This window comes from Dromiciops gliroides, chromosome 1, assembly GCF_019393635.1.
Source record: "Dromiciops gliroides isolate mDroGli1 chromosome 1, mDroGli1.pri, whole genome shotgun sequence".
Classification (NCBI taxonomy): Eukaryota; Metazoa; Chordata; class Mammalia; order Microbiotheria; family Microbiotheriidae; genus Dromiciops; species Dromiciops gliroides.
Window position 1 is genome coordinate 634,549,602 of NC_057861.1, and position 21,342 is coordinate 634,570,943.

At 42.4% G+C, this 21,342-nt stretch overlaps 1 protein-coding gene across 3 annotated transcripts in view; it reads left to right on the forward strand.

The window, feature by feature from the left end:
* Positions 1-21,052, forward strand: part of GSG1L (GSG1 like) — a 395,069-nt gene extending 374,017 nt beyond the window's left edge. The window contains exons 7-9 of one of the 3 annotated variants that reach the window (XM_043978921.1): positions 12,604-14,676; positions 15,835-15,892; positions 16,831-21,052. In XM_043978921.1, the coding sequence (XP_043834856.1) occupies positions 12,604-12,626 (23 nt within the window). In that variant the 3' untranslated portion in view covers positions 12,627-14,676; positions 15,835-15,892; positions 16,831-21,052. The remainder of the gene's footprint in view (positions 1-12,603; positions 14,677-15,834; positions 15,893-16,830) is intronic. The other 2 variants (XM_043978922.1, XM_043978920.1) reach the window with 2 other exon arrangements.
* Positions 21,053-21,342: the final 290 nt, after the last annotated feature.

The following is a 21,342-nucleotide window of genomic DNA, read 5'->3' on the forward strand; positions in this document are numbered from 1 at the left end:
GTTCCTCTCCCTCGGCTGGGCAGGCTTCCCACACCAAAAAACCCCCACAAACAAACAAACAAAAAAATGTCATTTAAAAAAACCCCTCCGAATGAAAGCAGAAACACCGAGTCACTGATGCTGCCGTTGCTCCTCCTGCTTTCACATTTCCCAGCACCCAAATGTCCTTGAACCATGTGCTGTGCCCCCTGGCTCCACTAGCACAAGGCCCCCTCCCTGTATTCCTCCCTTCCCTACTTCTGTGGGCAAATTCACATTATATAAAAATCAGTTTACATAGAGATCTGAGAAATGGTCCACTTAGGTAAAGGAGGACTGTCTGTTTACATATATGTAAATGTATAAACATGTTGTATTACATATGTCTGTATGTATAGTATGTGTGTGTGGATGTGTATGTATAATATATATAATACACACACACACACACACATATACTGGAACCCAAAGGTATATTCATATATATATTTGTGTGCATATAACTGAATTGATGGTGCTGTCTTTCATATTATCCATTGTGTTTGGTTCTTGTTAGAAAAGCTGTTTGTCAGGGCCTTTAGGGGACTAAGTTCCCTGATGGTCTTTGGGTCAAGTGCTTGTTAGGTCTCAGGGATTGTAAACGCCATTCCTAGAAAAGTCTCCTATTTGGGTATTTTCTTTCCTATCATACGATACAGATAGTTAGAACAGTATCTTAGAACATAAGACAGAATGTTAGAACTAAAAGAAAATTTAGAACATATAACATCAGCAAGTATTTCTTGCCTCTGAGACTTAGAGGGGATTTGATTCCATCTCTAACATTCTATGTTCTAATATCTAGGGGTGGGGGTAGGGGTGGGAGACACATTAGAAGATAGAATGTTGGACAGGGAAAAACTTTCTAACAATCAGAGCTGTCTTAGAGTGGATTGGACTCCCAATGAAAGGGTTTCTCCATCACTGGAGGCATTCAAGTGGAGGCTGGATGACCATTTATAGGCAATGCTATAGAAAGCATTCCTGCCCAGGTACTGGTTAATATTGAGAGGCATAAGAAACATTAGAACATAGAATATTAAGAGCTAAAATCTATTCTTCTGGACATTCAGAGATAGAAGGGACACTGAATTATAGAATGTTAGAGCTGGAATCAAATCCTTCTGGAGTCCCAGAGACTAACCAGAGAATAAACTCAGTGGCTGAGCTGAGACACATTTCCTGTATTTTTCTCTTTCTCCCTCTCTTCTCCCACTCCTTCTCACCTTATTATTAGCCATTTCTGAACCACCAAAATCTACCTCTATATGCCAAGCACAGGCTTCACAATCTGCCTTACCTTTTCAGCTTCTCAATTTCCTTTGCTGGCACTACCATGTTCCCAATCCCCCAGGCTCAAAATCTTGGAATCAGTATCACAGGATCATCTTTGACTCTTCCTTTTGCCATAGTGCCAGCATCCAATCAGTTGCCAAGCACTATTGATTATACCCTCACTGCTTTTCTTCTGTCTGTTCCATTCTCCTCATTCACATCTTAGTATCCCAGCACCTAGCACAGAGATTTGTATGTGATCCTTTTTTTAAGTGTTTGTTGATTGGACTTGAATGACTTTAGAGCTTAAATGAGGTTGAAGTAGAAGATCTCCAAATCTTTTCCAGTTCTAAGATTCTGGGAGTCACACATTCAACAACCATCAAGAAGGTGCCCAACAGATTCTGGGCACCATGGAGATCCCATGGAAGTAAAAGATATACGCATCTCTTCTAGCCACTTTTCTCCATCCATGTGGGAAATAACTAAGGTCTAACCCCAGGGCCTCAGGTGAATAAATGCATGGTGACCAGAGCACTGCATTGGCATTCTGATGACCCAGCTTCAGGTCACAGCATATCAGAGTTGGAAGGGACTTTAGAAGCCACTTAGTTTTCATTTGTAACCAAATGAGAATCTCCTCTACAACTTTTCCAACAAATGGTCATCTGGCCTTTGCTCGAAGGCCTTTAGTGAGGTGGGACCCCGATGTTTCTTCGGGCAGCCTATCCTACATTTGTATGGTTCTGATTGTCAGGAGACTTTTCTACAAATCAAGCCTAAATCCACCTCTTTATAGCTTCGAGTTATCGCCCCTGGTTCTGCCCTCTAGGACCAAGGGGAGCAAGTCCAATCCTTTCTCAGAGGATGGCCCCTTAAACATTTGATGACAGCTATCTTGCCCCCTCTAAGTTTTCTCTCCTTCAGGCTACACATCCCTAGATCCTTTGGTTCTGTGATTCTGAAGCAGTACAGGCTTTTCATAAGGATGACAAAAAGGGGGTCATGAAAAAGCCTCTTTCTTAGAGAAAATAAGCCTGGAGCTGGCCCTAAAAACTCTCCAAACTCTCCAAAATTTCCTGTCGTCGTGCAGGGACTGGAAGGGTAGTTTGTCTTTGGCTGGTTCTATTCACTAAAATAAGATAGCTTTGAGTTATTTTGTTTGTTTTTTTGTGGGGGGGGATGTTGTAAAGTAATTGGGGTTAAGTGACTTGTCCAGGGTCACACAGCTAGTAAGTATTGAGTGTCTGAGGGCAGATTTGAACTCAGGTCCTCCCGACTCCGGGGCCGGTGCTCTATCCACTGCACCACCTAGCTGCCCCAGCTTTGAGTTGTAACCAAAAAAAAAAGAGATCTGAGTATCTTGGAAATCATTACAGATTGTTTGGATTTTTTAAAAAATGGTTTTATGTTTTGTTTATTTTGAGCCTTTGCTTAAGAGAATGTTCTAATTTGAACTGATTTGCTGTGTGATGTTTGATGACTGTAGCTTCAGCTTCCTCCTCTAGAGAAGGAGGGAGTTGAATGTATGGGTCTTTAAGGTCTCTTCCAGATCTGACTTTTTGTGTTCCATGCACTAGGGTCCCTTCCAACTCTAACACCCTGGGTCTGTCAGCAACTATGTCTATGTGGTTGCCATGAATAAAGTGCAACATGTGGTCCTCATGAAGGCAGCTAGGTGGCTCAGTGGATAAAGTACTGGCCTTGGATTCAGGAGGACCTGAGTTCAAATCTGGCCTCAGACACTTGATACTTACTATCTGTGTGACCCTGGGAAAGTCACTTAACCCTCATTGCCCCCAGAACAAACAAACAAACAAACAAAACAAAAACAAAAACAAAACATGTGGTCCTCACAACTGTCATGGATTCTAATTAATTTATTATTATAATTTATCACTTCATTTCAGTTTAATTCAACAAGCATTCATTGAATGCCTATTATGTGCCACATAGAATTTTAGGTGCTAGAGATACAAATATAAAAGTGAACTAGCTCTTGTTCCCCAGTAGCATATATTTCTCTCTCTATCTCCCAGCCAATTCTAAACTCATGAGGACAGGACTGTGCTATTTTGTATCTGAAATCAGCCAGTGTGCAAGGCCTTGTAATGGCACACATCTATCCCACCCGCTTACATATTGATACAATCAGATCATACATTCAGGTGAACCTAGCTAGTCTCTAGAAAGGCACTTCTTAACTGCAAGGTTTTTTCCCCAAGAAAATGTCTTCAACATGTCTAGATTGTCTTTGTTATAATTTTACATCAAGAAGTCACTCAGATCTTCCAAGTATTCTTTAAATATTTTTTTAATTTTTTTTTTAATTTTTAGTGAGGTAATTGGGGTTAAGTGACTTGGCCAGGGTCACACAGCTAGTAAGTGTTAAATGTCTGAGGCCGGATTTGAACTCAGGTACTCCTGACTCCAGGGCCAATGCTCTATCCACTGTGCCACCTAGCTGCCCCCTCTTCCAAGTATTCTTAACCAACAAACTGATACCACCCCTACCACCTCCTCACTGGGATTGGAAGGTAGGATAGAAGCTCCTTGATCAGTTTGATGATCTTTTAAGGTGGTGAGCCTTTGTTTGGAACATGTTCACTGGATTTGTAAACCCATTTGTATCCATTGAACAAAGACTCCACCTTCCCAGAAGCTAGAGGGCTTCACTAGAATGCAGACCCAAGTGGGACCCTTTGTCATCCTACCATCCTGCCCCAAACCTACCCACTCAGATCTTACCATGATTTCCCTTTCCCAGTAGTGCAACTTAGGAAGCCCCAAGTCTACCATTAATACCCATTCCATTCCATTGTAGATGAATGATTGAACCTCAGTGATTAGGTTGAATGGGATGAATGTTGGACACCGAATGATATAGGTTGGAGTTTCCCCTTTGTACTAGGTCTGTTTTTTAAAAAATCATTTACAGAAAACCTGAGAGCTAAACGCACATGAAGAGCAGAAGAACTAAGAGTGAAGTTAGAAGTTTGGAAGGAAGAAGAGAAAGCAGGTTATACCCACAGATCTGTCTTCTCCTCCTTACCCCTAAAGCCTTAGGACAGAGTTGGATAGGCAGCATCTCTCATCCATATTAGAACAGAGACTCTCCAGGATAAACTCAAGTTGCTGGAGAGTTTGGGATTCTAACATTGGGATTGCTTGTTCAGCAGTTCCAAGTTTGAGAATTCTAGGATGCTGCCTTCTGGGAAGAGAAGGAAGTTCTTGGACATTGCTAGCCTTATGAGGAAAAGAGGGTTGTACATATGGCCTCTGAAGCTAGAAAGCAACAAGAGACTTGAGTTATGAAATTGGAGAGCAGAAGACTTGAACTTTGCCTTCTGCAATTACCATGAGTTATTCAGATAGTGAAGGTCTAATAAGAAGGGGCTGCCTCTCCAACAATTTTGAGTGTTTTCCTTCTCAGGAAATCCACATCTTTGGGGTAGTACCAGGAGACTTGATACATGTATGGGTTTCTGGGGGAAAAGTGGGACTGACAAGAATGTCAAGGAGAGGTGCCTTTCTAGTAAACCTAAATTTATTTTCCTTCTAATTGGAATTCAAGTCATGACATAGAGGGGTACTGTGAAACTGAAGAACTGTATAAGATTTGGGGGAGGGTGAAACTCATTGAAAGAAAATTCATGGGCAGCTAGTTGGTGCAGTGGATAAAGCACGGGCCCTGGATTCAGGAGGACCTGAGTTCAAATCCGGCCTCAGACACTTAATACTTACTAGCTGTGTGACCCTGGGCAAGTCACTTAACCCTCATTGCCCTGAAAAAAAAAGAAAAGAAAAGAAAAGAAAGAAAGAAAGAAAGAAAGAAAGAAAGAAAGAAAGAAAGAAAGAAAGAAAGAAAGAAAGAAAGAAAAGGAAAAAAAGAAAATTCTAATGATCGTTTTGGGATTCCTGTGAGTTTTTATGCATTTTCCTACATTTTTTGTGGTGTTAAACAAAGGCTATCTTGTACCAATATGCATTATGACCTGAAATGTTTATATGGGAGCTAAGGACCCTTTTGTGCAAATCTCTGTAGACCTAAACATGAACTATATTCAGAAAATTCCCAGAGGCAATGATGGATGAGGAAAATAAGCCAGAGTTAATACTTTTTGGAACTATCCCCAAGAATGGAATTGCTTCACATAAGCCAATATCCTGGGCTGCTGAGCCAAAGATTACATAGGATATGAATGAGGGTGTCTTTTGTGCATTTGGGGGGTAACGTCTATGTCGTATTGAATTATTCCAATTGTGAAGTGATAGAAACTGTTCTATTAAGTGTTTCATTCACCCATTTATATTTCTGTTTGCCTTGAGGGGCAATTCTTAGATAAAGAATGATGTAATATTATATAAATGAAGCACCAAAAAGCCAAGAGGTTAACTGATTGAAATTTTCCTGGAATTGGAAAAAAAAATGAACTAATGAGCAGAGTCCAGAGAGCCAAGATTGGGTGAATCCCTAATTCTTCTCAGCTATCCTCTAAAAAGAAAGTGCCTTTCTCCTTTTCTCTCTCCATACTTTCAGTGACTTTATCATCTTTCATGGGTTTAATTTTCATCTCTCTACAAGTGACTTCTACTTCTAGGTATCCTATCTCTCCTCTGAGCTTTAGTTCCACATCATCATTTGCCTATTAGACATTTTAAATTGGATGTTCCAGAGATATCTGAACTCAACATGTCCAAAACAGGACTCATGTACCTTTTCCCAAAAACCTGGGATTCTAAGCTTCCCTATTTTTATTGAAGACTCCACCATTCTTCTAGTCTTTCAAGTTTGTTTATAACCCTTCACTTTTTTTCATCCTACATATCTAGTGACTTGCCAAATCTTGCCATTTCTACCTCCTCAATTTTATCTCTAACCCATTTTTGCCTATCAAATAGCTACCACCTTAGTTCAGGTGCTATGCAAATGTTTTCCCTCCTCCCTTCTCTAGATATTGTAGTGACTTCCAAATTGGTCCCTCTGTCTCAAGTCTCTCCCTACTCCAATACATCCCCCAACCCCACTGCTGCCAAAGTGATTTTTCTTAAATGCAGATTTAACAATTGTCGTTTTACCAATTTCAGTGTTACTGAGTAGGGACTCAGTAAACTTCAGTGGTTCCCTAATGCCTCTAGGATAAAATATATAGTCATCTTTTGGCATTTTAAAGCTTTTCACGGTTTAGCCCTGATCCATTTTTCTAGGTCTTTTTTGATGCCTTACTCTCCTTTCACATTTGTAGAGACCAAACTGGCCTCTCTCTTTCCCATACAGCTCTCCAAGTCCCATCACCTTACTTTTTATTGCTGTGCCCCATGTCTGAAATGCCTTTCTCCTTCACTTCTATTTCATCCAATCTCTCTCTTCCTTCAAGGCTCAGCTCATACACCACTATAAACATGAAACCTTTTCTGATCTTTCCAATTGCTGGTGACTTCCTAACTACTTTGTACTTTAACTACTATGTATTTATCTAGCATTTATTCCATGTGTATTTTGTCTATACATATGTACATATGCATATTTATGGGTTTGTTGTCTCTACCATCTGAATGTAAAATACTTGAGAGTAGGGGTGGTTTCATTTTTTTGTATTTGTATTTGTATCCTTACCATCTAACACAGTATGTGGTACATTGAAGTCACTTAAATAATTCCTTGTTAGTTGATTGATTGACTCTTTCCTTTCTGACTTCTCTTTCTCAGGCTTTTTTTTTGGTTCATCATCCATATCACACCCCTTAACTGTGGGTATAACCCAAGACTTCATCAGTTCCCTTGGGTTTAATTATAACCTCTATACAGATGACTCCCAAATCTATACTTCCACCCCAGTATCTCTCCTGAGCTCTACTGTCTCCAACTGCTTATAGAACATTTCAAAGTGGATTTCCTACAGGATTCTCAGACTCATTTGTGAAATAGAATTTACCATATAAATAGAACTATATTTTGTGTATATTTACTTATATGTGTTGTCTCCTCTCAATAGACTGTAAGTTAATTAAAGGCAAGGACTAATTTTTGTCTTTGTATACCTAGCAGCTATAGTACCTAGTACATATATAGGCACTAATAAATGTCTATTGATTGAATTCCTATATATCTTAAATGTCAGGCTTTTCTCAGAGATATTTGATGTAAAGATATTTTTCCTAGTGATAACTTCCTTTATTATTCTAGCTGCATTGATTTTGTTCATGCAAAAAATATTTGAATTTTATATAGATTAAATGGCCCATTTTAGCCCTTATAATCTCCTCTAACCCATATCTAGTTCATTTCTCCCCCTAACTGTAATTGTAAAATGTATTTCTTTTTATCCTTTTGCAGTATTTTAATGACATGGTCTTTTTATATTTAAGTCAGGTATTGATTCAGGAACTTCATGTTGTTCATGGTGTAAAATGCTGGTCTAAACCTATTTTCTTACAAACCACTTTCCAATGCTCCCAGGAATTCATATCAACTACAGCAACCTTTCTCAACTTGGGCTTTTAAAATGCTACCAAGTAGCATAAAAATTGGTTACATTTTACTTTTGATCCAAAAAGTGCCAGAACAGGCATGATGAGCAGTCCTGGTAGCTGGATTTTGCTTTCAGCTACAACTAGAATTTGGAAATTATTGCAGCTGTCAAGTTAAATGCTGGAGATGAGACTTTGATTTTTCCAGGTGTAACAGGGTGAGCCTATGTGAGAGGATGTCAGTTCATCATTTATGAGCAACGCTTCTTGGATCTAGTTGCAGACTATTCTTTTTCTTCCCCCCTGAAAATAGCTTGGGAGATTTCAAGGAAGGCTTTTTCAAGGGGTCCAGACCAGCTTACTATTTTTATTAGATCAAAATCAAATTCAATATACTGTGGCTGAAGTTGTCTACTTTATTATTAAAATGGAAACAGACTGTATTTCTGCATCAGATGTAGATAACTGTCTTGAAGGATAGGTAGCTTCATATTCTTCACAAAGACACCAGAATCCCCAGTGCAGAGGGACAGGACTGCTGAATTAAGACAATATCTCAAGCTCATGCTAGGCATGTTTGTTTCAATCCCTTTTATATTTCTCCTAGAAGTAAATCCATATACTTTGGATTAATAGCAATTGACAGTGCAGTGGGGTAAGTGAACTTAGCATGATTGTAGGTGCCAGAAATATGGAAATTTCAGGGATTGAGGGAGATAGCATGCCCAGAGAACAAACTACCTGATAAAGAAAAAGATTAGGTCTTGCCTAACCAGGCTTTCAACCCCCCTGGGTATGTGAAGCCCCAATTCAGACTTAAAACAGAAGAAAGGAAAAGAAGGGAGGAAAGAGCAAGTATTTATTAAGTGTTCACGTTCTAATGGTGCAGGCAACACATATAGGAAGTTTCAACTTCAAGCCAGATGGAAAGGCCAGTGGTCCTTGGGGTGCCTCTTCTATATTTATCTCTCCCCTGATAAAATCTCTTTCTGATGTTGAGCCATTTGATAATGAAAAGGCCTTTGCTGAGAAGAATTTTCTTTTTCTGGATCTTCAGAAGCTGGGGCTCCTGTTCAAGCAGGTTAAATCTTTACCAGGACCATGGAAGTGGGGGGTCAGGCTGCAAGCATAGTCTGGGGAGAGGTGCTGTCCCTGGGTCTCTTGGGTATGGGGGTCCTGGGCTGTTTACATCTGGATCTGAAGAGAGGTGGTAGTTTGGGTAGCAGCATCCTTCTTTGATGAGAATACCACAGAGTACTGGGGGGAGGAGGCGGGGAGCAGAAGTTAGTGGTGACTTTTCCAGGATTTAGGAATTAATGGTGTGGGGTAGCAAAAAGAGGATTGAATTCAGAGTAGGAAAATTCGGGTTTTCTGGGGTTCAATCACATCTGTAAAGTGAGAAATAACTAAAATCTATAATGGGCTATAATCTGTGAGTCTGATTCTGAGATAATTGGATGGGGGTTCTCTTAACAACCAAAGAGCTCTAGCTAGAGGGCAGAGCCAAATTAGTAGACATAGGGCTCTGTTGTATCTGGCCCTGGACATCAGTTCCCTGGCCAAAGTCTTGAGAAGTCATTGGAATTTTCGATACAGTTTTGGGCTGTGATTATTATATTGCCCTCTTCTATAGGGGAATTGTTTCTTCTTTACTTCTTCCAGAGCTGGAAAGAGCCATAGAGCAAAAATTCTAGCAGGAGTCATAGAACTGGGAATGTTAGAGTTAGAAGAGACTTTAGGCTATAGAATGTCAGAAATGGAAAGGCCTTAGAAGTACTTGAAGACTCCCCAGATTACCATCAACCTTAGAATGTTTGGGCTGAAAGGGACCTTAGAAATCATCTGGTCCTTGTGCTCTCATTTTGCAGATAGGCCTGGAGAGGAGGTTATTTGCCCACAGTGGCACGTTGAGTTGGTTCTGATGTTTTATTAGCAGCGTGACTTAAAGGCTAGTTGCTTCACCTTTCTGAAATTCAGTGTCCTTTCCTGTAAAATTGACTAATAATACCTCCATTTTCTACCAACCTAGGGCTATTGTAAGGAAAGGACTTTGTAAACTTCAAAAATGTTGTTGAAATGTGAGTTGTCACTATCATTTCAATAACCTCAAGTTACACAGCCACACACACACACACACACACGTGCGCGCACACACACACACAGATAATCTGAATGGTACTGTATAATTATTTTTCAGTTGTGTTATTTCAGTCATGTCTTACTCTTCATTATCCCATTTGGAGTTTTCTTGGCAGGGATACTGGAGTGGTTTGCCATTTCCTTCTGCAGCTTATTTTACAGATGAGGAAACTGAGGCAAAACAGGGTTAAGTGATTTTTCCCAGGATCACACAGCTACTAAGTGTCTGAGGATAGATTTGAACTTAGAAAGACCAGTCTTCCTGACTCTAGGCCTGGCACTCTATCCACAGTGCCACCCAGCTTCCACAGTATAATCATAGCAAATAGTGGAATATAACTGAACAAAGAATCCTCCCAGAGCACTTTCAAAAGGGGTTCCTGTGTCCCCAAACTTCTGGAATTCCTTCTTTGCCCATATTTGCCCTCTTTTCCCACATCCTCTTTGAAGCAGATCCACACTCACTATTCTCTTTAAAATCAGTAGGACCACTGGTACAGAGGTAGAGTGAAAATTGGCCCCACAGAGTCAAGTGTCTCCAAGTGAGTCTACACTTGGGCTTCTCTGCAGTAAAAACTTGTAGATAAATCTAAACACTATCTTGCCACTGAGCATTGTGAGTTAACAGTCAATCACACACCTACTATGTATGTGGTACTTAGGACTAGGTGCTGTCTGGTTAATGAATATCAGTTCTTCTTGGCCTTTGTTCAACACTTTTACTTTTTGTTTTTGTTTTTTGTTTGTTTTTTGTTTTTTTGCAGGGCAATGGGGGTTAAGTGACTTGCCCAGGGTCACACAGCTAGTAAGTGTCAAGTGTCTGAGGCTGGATTTGAACTCAGGTACTCCTGAATCCAAGGCTGGTGCTTTATCCACTTCGCCACCTAGCTACCCCCAACACTTTTACTTTTTTTTTTTAACACTTTTACTTTTAAAGTTCTTTATAACCTTTTCCATTAGTTATTCTTGCCAGCTACTCTACTCAATCAGAATGATTCTGATTTTGTGAATAAGGATGCTAAGATTCATGATATCTTTTGAGGCCTCAGCACAAATTCTACATCCTCCATGAAGCTTTTAAATTTTTCCTCCACTCCCATCATCCCATTGATCATGACCACCTTCTGGGATGTCACACAGCACTTTACCTGGCAACTTTCTCATATATTTACCATGTACAATTGCGGATTTTATTTCTGTAGTTACATCTATTCTACTATCAAATTATAAATTTCTTGAAGACAAGGACTGTCTCATCTAAACTTTGTGTCGAAGATCTAATACAGTGTTGAGCAAACAATGCTTCCACAGTGTTTGAATGAATGAGTGAGTGACTGAGGCCTCTCCCCACCCAGACCTGTACTCAATATATGTCAAGGTCACACCACTTGACACATGTTGGGAAGCTGCCTAATTGCTTCACCCATGTATGCCTCAGCTCCCTGCCATCATCCTCAATCAACTTGTATTGATCACCTTCTATATTTAGGACCCTGCTCTAGGCAGCAGAGATCAAGAGAAGTGCCCTGAGAGGGCTCCTGCTTTCTTGAGATCCTATCTGTAAAGTGCTTAATGCAGTACTTGTCACGTTGTAGGCACTATATAAATGCTTATTATCTTTCCCATTCTTCACAAGGGGCTGATTGCCTAGAAGGGGACAGGAGCCACGAACCTACTTCTTTAGTACTCCAGGTGCTATAACTTCCTTAGCGTGAATGCTCCTTCCACTGGTGTAGTTCAGAGACAACCCTGCCTCCCCCAACACACACACACACACACACACACACACACACACACACACACACACACACACACACACACACACGCACACACGCATACACACACACGCATACACACACACGCATACACACATACACATGCACATGCACACACACCCCTTAAGAGACCAATCTTCATAAGTGGCTGAGAGAACTTACCATCTGATGGCTGGCTTTGTGGAAATGATGGGCCCCTCCAAGCTTAGCTGGACTGGTCCTCAGACAGTAGACAAAGCCCAGGTGATCAGCCCAGTCTTGAAACCTTTCCAGCTTGGTCACATGTGCCAGGTCTCACCCACCACTGATACAGTTTTAAGGACCCAGGGTCACCTCTATGCCACCCCCTATGGGACGTCAGAAGCCAGAAGAACATAAACAGCTAAATAACACAAGCCTGTATGTGATAGATGCTAGATAAGTGGTAGCTATGCCACTTCATTTCTCTGATCCTGTTTCCTCATCTATAAAATGGGAATAATATTTTCCCCTTCTATCTCATAGAATTATTGTGAGGAAAGCATTTTACAAACTTTCAAGTGCTGGAAGACTAGGGATCATCATGACTTTGATGATTACAGGCAGTGCCATAGGATTTAGGGGAAAGAATGATGATGATTGAGCTGGAGTCTTGCCAAGATCTTGCTGACAAGTCACTTTACCTCCCTGTGTCTCAGTTTCCTCATCTGTAGAAGGGGGATACTAATCCTTACCCTGCTTCCCTCATAAGGCATATGTATTGGGGGAGGAGGGATTGGCTGTCCAAAGATGTAATGGATAAGAAAGTACATTTAGTCAATAAAGTGTAATTCAGACATATATTATTACTATCCCTGTTACCATCATATTGTGATCATTTATATTGGACTCCCCTCTAGAAAATGGCCAATCGAGAGCTGATTATATTTGTTTCTATCTTTCCTAGGACTGCAGAACACCCACCTCTAAATGACACAAACTTTCCAAGAAAACTTGGCTCCATGGCCCCAGCAATCATCCCAGTCTCCTTCATCAGACAGAGCCCCCTGTACACCATCCCTTTGGGACCCAGCTGAGAGAGCTCTGCAGAGCGGAGCTAAGTGTCATTAGAAGACTTCTATATCACGAGATCTTTCCCTTTGTCCTCCCACCCTCCACTGCAAGATGGCAGAAGCCCAGGCCCAGCAGCATCTGACCACTCCAGCTCAGCCCATTCAGGATGCCATGGAGTATCCAGTCCCATCTCCTTGAGTTTTTAACTTGTGCCCGGCCCAGCCAATCACAGGATGAGCCCAGGTTCTAGTGCAGACAACCCAAGGCCTTACCTGGCAACCAGCCCAACCAACCAGAGGCCCTGCCTTGGAAACAGAGTGGTCAATCCCAGGCTTTTTTTTTTTTTTTTTTGAGGGAAACAACCTGACCCAGTTCTGACTGAGATCTGGGGAAACATTGGATCCTGTGACCCCCAAGAGTCATTTGGATCCATGACCTGGCCTCCTGCTCTGTTTTCTCAAAGTGGAGCTCAGCCCCTGAGACCATCCCTCAGTACGGGGGTGACAGAAAGACTGTGGAACATGGAGCCCAAATACATGGGATCAAACTCCAGTTCTGCTACTTACTACCTGTGTGACTTTGGGCGAGTCACTTCTTCTCTGGACCTCGGTTTCCTCATCTATTAAATGAGGGGTTTAGATCAGACCATCTCTAAGGTCCCTTCCAGTTCCAAAGCCAATGAGCCTTTTCTCCATCAGAGCCACACCCCAATGCTTCTAGTCACAGGGTGATTTCGTGGAGCAAAAAGCACAAGGCCCAAGGAGACGAGTCCCTCCAGGGACTGTCCCGGGTGAGCCAAGATGGCCCCTTCTGAAGCAGAGCTGGCTGACACAGAGGCAGAGGAGGCAGGGAAGAGGCTGGTGGCTGAAAGAGGTAGGTGGGAAAGAGAAAGCCCTGACCTGATTTATGCCATGATTGATCTGGAATGATCACACAGCACAGGGGGACACAGTTCATCTTCCCAGAGGGAGATTTCCTGTGGAATACTTCTGCCTTTCCCACAGTGATTACTGAATGATCTAACCCAAGTTCTCAAAGGGAGAGGGCCCATATGCAATTATTAAGGCCTTTTCCTCACTGATAACTCAGTCAGACTTCAGGCATTGCAGGTCAGAGGAGGAAGATGGGGTGGGGGGCAGGGAACAGACTGGAGATGAGCAGTGATTGAATTGCTCGTTGTCAGTAACTTTGCTGGCAACTACTCGTAGAACCACGGAATCCACGAGGCCATCCCATAGCCAACCCATACCTGGACAGGAATCCCTCTAGTACATCCCAACAAGTCATCTTCCCTCCACGTAAAGGCTTCCATTGGGCCTTTTTTCCGGCTGTTCCCCATGCCTGGAATACTCTCTCTCCTCTGTCTTCTTGCTTCCCAGGCTTGCCTTACATTCCAAGCAAAGTCCCATCGTTTACCGGAAGTGTTTCCTAACCCTTCTTAATTCTATTGTCTTCCCTTTTTGAGTTCATTTCCTATTTACTACCCTGTATACAGTTTGTACTTATTTTTTGCTTCTCTCTCCCATTAAATTGTGAGCTCCTTGAGAGCAGGGACTGTCTTTTGCCTCTTTTTTGTATTCCCACAGTGCCTGACATGCAGTAGGCACTTAATAAATGTTTATTGATTGACTACATCCCTCAGGCAAAACTAGAAGCAAGAGTGGAAGTTACCTGGGGGTAAATTTCAGCTCAAGGTGGAAGAGGTTTCTAACAATTCGAGCTCTCCAATGGGCTTGGTTTTAGAAGTGAAAGGTACCTTGGAACTAAGAGAAAAATAGGTGCAGAGAAGAGCATGGATTTGCCTGAAGTTCCATAGGTGGTGAAGAGTGGAGCTAGGATTAGAACCCAAGCCCTTGGGCTCTAAACGCAGTGTTCTTGCCACCAAGCTCTATCACTAGAAGGATCTCACAGAGGATGGATGACTGACCACCTGTCAGAGCTGTTATAACAGGAATTCCTGCATTGTGTGGGTGACTGGATTAGAAGGAGGGATAGAGGGAGGGAGGAAGAGAAGGAAGGAGAGGGAAAGAGGGGGGAGGGAAGGAGTAAGAAAAAAGGGGAGGGAGGGAGAGGAGGAGAGGGGAGAGAGGTGGAAGGAAGGGAGAAGGGAGGAAGAAGGAGAAGGGAGGGAGGGAGGAGAGAAGAACTCTAGGATTCCATGGTTATAGAGTAAGAAATTTTCTGCAGCTCAGAACAGCACTGAGGCCTGACTCTTACCATCAGCCAACAAAAATCCTTATTGATCGCAATTTATATGCCTAGTACTGCGCTAGGGTCTGTCTTAAAACAAGGATTAGAAGGGCACAAAATTAAGCTAGACCCAATATCTGTACCCCAGAAGTTCTGACACTCTAGCTGGGGAGACAAAGATACCTTAAATAGGTCAGAGGGTAGTGGAAGGCTTTACATGATTCCCAGGCACAGAAAGTAAGGACGGTGGGTGAGTTATTACGAAGCGATTAGTGTAGACCTGAGGAAGTGGAGTGGAGGAGGTAGGCTTTGAAGGTCAGGTGAATTTGAGATAGAGTAGCTAGCATTTGTATAGCACTTTAAGGTTGGCAAAGTGCATTACAGACATCTCATTTTTGAGCCTTACAACACTATATTTTACAATCACCATTTTACAGTGAAGGAAACTGAGGCTGAGAGGATAAGTGACTTTCCCAGGGTCATATAGCTTCAGAACTTACTGACTCCAAGTGCAGTGCTCTAACCATTACATCACTTAGCTGCCTCCCAGGAGCTAGAGCCAGAAGAGACTTTAGAAATCACTGATCCTACGCCCTCATTTTACAGATAAGGAAACTGAGACTGATAGACAACATGAGAGGCACAGTATGAGTGAAGATAAGATGTGGGAGAGAAAGAGGAAGCCAGCCTGAATAGATTGGGGAGTACAGTAGAAGCTAATTTGAAATAGAGAAGGGGGATAAAAGTGAAAACATAGGAATTGTCCAGTATTGGGTCGGTACAAGCACCAACCCAGCTCCATTGACATGGGTCTGGGAGTGGGCAAGAGTGCATTGCTAAGGAGTAAGTGGGTCATGCCAAGTGGTACAAAGAATGACCCAGAACTTAGTCTGTGTTCTGTCAAATGCTCTCTGGTCTCTCCCCTTGCCTACAGACACGTGGATCAACAAATGGGAATAATATTCCTCTCAGTGAATCATAGGAATTACCAGGTGACTTCTCTTCTTTTGATTCCCTTTACACACACACACACACACACACACAATCTAGGCACATAGTAGGCATTCAGAAAAAGATGGATGGGGGCAGCTAGGTGGCGCAGTGGATAGAGCACCGGCCCTGGAGTCAGGAGTACCTGAGTTCAAATCCGGCCTCAGACACTTAACACTTACTAGCTGTGTGACCCTGGGCAAGTCACTTAACCCCAATTGCCTCACTAAAAAAAAAAAAAGCAGAAAAAGATGGATGAATGAAGGGATCAAGTGTATTTGGTGGAATTTACCCCTGAAGAAAATAGTTTTGGGAATTTTGATATAAACCCCAACTCCCTTTTTGCTAATGGTGCACATCTTGAGATCCTTTGTTCCCAGTCCTACCTTATCTAGGCCCCTGTGTTCCCCTGCCACTCCCCTAGCTTGACACTGGTCTTTCCAGTACATCTGTTGGCCAGAGTTCCTAGGATGGGCTACAGCAGTGGAGTCCAACTCAAATAGAAACAGGGACCATTAAACCATAGATAAGGATCCCTGCAGGCCACATAGCAACAATTTAAAAATGTGATATTATCTGTTTTATTGTATTTTTATTTATTTTGTTAAATATTTCCTGATTACATTTTAATCAGGTTCAGGCCACACTTGGCAGTATGGTGTGCATGCCTCAGCCCTCTGGGCTCTGGCAAGAGTGTTATTACAGGATCCACCACCCTGAGATACCACCCAAATGTTGATGGGCCTGGGCAACTTAGATGGTTCACTTTAACATCTCCCTCTAAGGTCTTGTGAAATAAAGTGGTCCTCTTTCTGTCCCCATTCATCCCTGTTCCCTGTTCCCATCAGTGAGGAGGCTACTGAGACACAGCTGTGGATCTGGAGTATAGAGAAATCTCATACTGAACAGAGTACACTGACCATGGTGTTTTTCAATATAGGATGCTTGTCCCTTTGGATCAGTTCCAGGCCTTGGACCAGGAAGGGGAGGAGGAGATTCGAGAAGAGAAACAGAGTCTTTAAGAGGAAGCATTGCACCAGAGAGACCCTGGGACTCTCTTCCTGTTGCTATCAGAGGTGCTATATCCTGAGCAGAACTCCAGGCAATGAGAACCTCTCCAGCCAGGAAGCACCCACAGTCCTTGCCCCAGCTCTTTTGGGAATCTCTCCCTCCTGTGGCTCCATCTGGGGCAGCCGGCCTGTCATACCAGCTCCTAGCACCGAAGGGACCCCCAGCTGTAAGCCAAGGACTGCAATAGCCTAAAACTCCTCTCTGGCCTTGGGGCCCAGCTCTGAAGAAAGAGAGACTCTCACACCTGGAAATGACCCTAGAGAGACCCTGATCATCTGCTTTTCCTGTGTGGACCATGGGGCCCAATTGTCATTTTTTTTCTTTTCTAAAAATAGAGTTCTTTATCAGCTCCATTTCATTTGTATATGTTTGATACTGGTTTTGTAGACACCAGCCCTCATCCCCTCTAGGGATTTTATTTATGGGGAATGATCATTTTAAATGGGGGTTTTATTCCCGGGTAAGCATTATTAGAAAGAAGCAAGTAGTTCTTTCAGTCAGTAGAGAACATCTCTGGCCCCTCCTCCCTCTGTTTCTAAGACCACCAAATGTTACCAACTCAATCCTCAGAGGCCTTGAGGATGCGGGCCATCCCTACTCTTGGGAAAGCAGAGGCCCACAACCAGATGGGCTGTTACTCCTCACCCTCACACGACCCAAACCAGTTGAAAAGGCAGAACAGAGTGAGGATTCCTCTAGGAGGTCTAGTGTTATGCCTTAGTGTCAAGAGTATCAGATTTTAGAGTCAGGGCATGTGGGGCAGACCCCTAGCTCTGTTACCCTCTTTCTGTGTGACATTGAGCCTCCATTTTACAGGCAAAGAAACTGAGGCCCAGAAAAATGACTTGCCCACAGTCACACAACTAATCTGTAGAAGAGCCAGGATGGACCTGGAAGTTGCAGTCTGCCCCAGTGGAGAGAGTACCCATACCAACCAAGTCCCAGAGATTTGAAGTTGAAGTAAATAATAGCAATAAAAGGTTGAAAATAACAACAATAAAATTTCATTATTCACTTCAATTTCAATTGCATTGTATAATATAAGCATAATATGGCATAGTCTAATATATATTGTAAATAATATGGTGGTATAATATCTGTGGTATTATCGTTCTATTATGTTCTATTGGTGCAATGAAAACATCAGAGGACATGGGTTCCAATCCTACTTCTGATATTTACTCCCTATGTGACTTTGGGTAATTTCACTGGACTTCAATTTTCTCATCTGTAAAATGATTGGGTTGAACTAGATACCCTCTGAAGTTCCATGCAACTTATATTATATTATATCTATATCTATATTATATTAGGCTGTGTGGTATAGTGGATAGAGAGCCTGCATAGGATTCAGGAAGACCTGGGTTCAAGTTCAGCCTCTGACACAGACTGTAGTGAACCCTGTACAATTCACTTAACCCTCAGTGCTCTAGGCAATTCTCTAGGACTGTAAGCTACAGAGAAGTTGCCAACCTGCATTAGTAGAGTGAGTTTTCTCATCTAAGAGTGTCCTACATTGATGAAATTCCAGGTCCAGTCCTTTTCCTATATTATATTATATTATAGTCAAGCTGCAAAACCCCCAAAAAGACAGGCTGAGATTATATTATATTATAGTCGTTGGCACCTATATGGCCTCTTACCTCTTCTAACAATGTTTATGTTTAGCATCATCATCCTCATCTTCCACTTAGATTTTCTTATTCTTATTGGCATCAATTTCTAGGACCTGAGATTTTGTCATTGTGGGTTCCTCCCTCTCCTAATGCCGACTGAAACTCCTCTGTGCCTTAGTAGATGAGCTTCCAGAATTATTGGGGCTGAAAAATCCATCCCCCTTAGGCTAAGTTGGTGATGAGCCTCCCTGAATTTAGCCAGGCATCTCAGTACTTTCCTAGCCCAAGACCATGCGTGGCTGGCACTGCCTTTGAGAACCCAGAGCTGCCGCCACACTAGCATGAAACATGGTGGTTCATTGATTGATTGACTTTAAAGGACTAATATTAATAATCACCTGAACCCTCTTGGTTCCATTTTAGTGGAAGAGAAAATAGCTGGGCACCTATACACATCATCATGGGAATGATCCGTAAACAGGGGGTTGGGGAATCTCAGTGACGAGGAATCTTCTGGGATTCAGGAAGGGCTCCCGATGGTCTAAGGAGTCCCCAAGGAGTTCCCAGCCAATCTCAGAACTAATCAGAAAGTTAATGAAGCTGCATGATGATTGTGTTCCCTCGAGGAGCCTGACTTTCTCCTCCAAAGGCCTTTGAAGAATAGGCAGAAGGCAAGTAGATTGTTGGCACTCTAATCTGCCCAGACAAGGAATCGCTTCTGGTTTCCTTTTCTCCAGGCATACTTCTGTTCCCCTCCCTTCCCCTCCCCTGCAGCTTTCCTCCCAGGCATACCCAGCTCGGGATGTTCTCAGTTCTCAGGGGAAAGTGGCAGAGAACACTCCAAGAAATCATCCAACATAATTAGTAATAGTCTTGGTTGCTGCTTTAAGCTCAAGAGAAGCCACGATCTTTCCTGATTAGGTTGGGGCTGCCTTGGAACCCCAGAGAAGAGAAGCATGGAAAGCAGTTCTGGCTTTCTGCAGCTGTCACCCTGTGAAGGTCAGCTGTAGCCCTAGGAGACTGGAGATCACTGTCTTCCTTGGCCAGTCAGTCTGACCTTCCTCTCCCTCCTGTTGTCTTCACATGAAGCTAGAAGCCTGGGGGTGGGGATGGGGCCTTATTGACCCAACAGTATTCATATTCCTTAAAAAATACATCGATACCATTTGTCTTTACAGTCCCGTTCCTTCATCATATGGCCCCCTCCTCCTCCTCCTCCTCCACCACCCCTTCTCAATCAACTCAGGCCCCTCTTGCATCAATCACCTGCCCTGATCAGTAACTGCTCATCCTTTTATCAGATGTCAGTACCAGAGTCTGGTCCGAGCCCTTTATTTTACAGCTAATACTAATAATAGCACCTATTTCCATAGTGCCACAAAAAGCTTTCCTCATAACCACACGGGGAGCATTAAATATTGTTAGCCCCATTTTACAGATGAGAAAACTCGGGCCCAGAGAAGTCAAATGACTTGACCAAGGTCACATATGTGGGAAGTGGAAAATTAGCTCTTGAGACTAGGTCTTCTAATTCCATATCCAGAAATCTGTGTCCCTACACCCTACTGTCCTCTGAGTATTAGTCTCACTAAAGTCAAGAAGGTTTATTATATTTTGCTGTTACCGTGATCATTTTTTTTACCACAACAACCCTGAAAACCCATCTATGATGTTAGAGAAAGGCCAATATCTGTGTGAGTGGAGGGAATACCTACAATCTACAAAGATCTTTGAAAGGACTGAATTACCCAAGGGGACTCTCCTAGAAAATTATCCCAGTTAGAACGAGGTCTATGAATTTAAGAGATGTGAAGAAGAGGACTTGAATCCTGGAGCCAGGGGAACAGAGCACTGTGCTTAGGACCCCATCACCCAGTTCCCAGACCCTACAACACTGGATGTTTTCCACCAAGTCCCTTCTCTTGAATTCCTTCTTGTTTGCTAGGCCACCATGTCCCTAACTCTAAGGCACTAAGACTTGCAATCATTGACACTTTCCTCACCCTCTTTTGCTACAGTCAACCTTTGATCCTTCCTTCCAATGACATTCCCATCCATCCTTTACTCTTATTAGACCTTCAAATTAAAGAGGGACCTTAGAACATCAAATGTCAGAACTAGAAGGAACTTTAGAGATAATCAAATCCACCTCATTTTATGGAGAAGGTAATTAAAACGAAGTGAAGGGAAGTCACTTGCCCAAGGCTTAGTGATAGAATTTAAGCTAGAACCCACATTTCCTGCCCCCAAACTCTCATTTCCTGTTCCCAAAGCTCTTGTGAAGTTTCAGATGACTACAAATGAGTAGTTAACAAAACTAATGTTGCCAGAGGGTTTGAATATTGACTATATTTAAGCTCTACAGGTGAGTAACTTTTGCAAAAATGAGTTTCCTTTTCATTTCAACGTTTATAGAAATCTATGTCAGTACAAATTCTTTACAAAATAAATAGAAAATTTCTAAAATAAACAAAAATTGTGGGCTCTTAATAAGCCCAATTCTTCAACCTGTGAGTCTGGAATGAAGTTTCCATAAACCCAAAGAGGAAAGCCTCTTTCACTCGTGTTTGGTGAGGATAGTCCTCGTCCCTTTACCATAAGAAGAAAAGCAGGTGAAGCAAAACCAAATAAAACCCACAACCACCAAGGAATTTAGATGCAGGACACCTGGTTCTGTATTCCGAGGAAGAAGAGGAATAATAATTGGTGTGACTCTGGAACATCACATCCACTCTCTGGGCCTCCGGTTCCTCCTTGAAAGATGA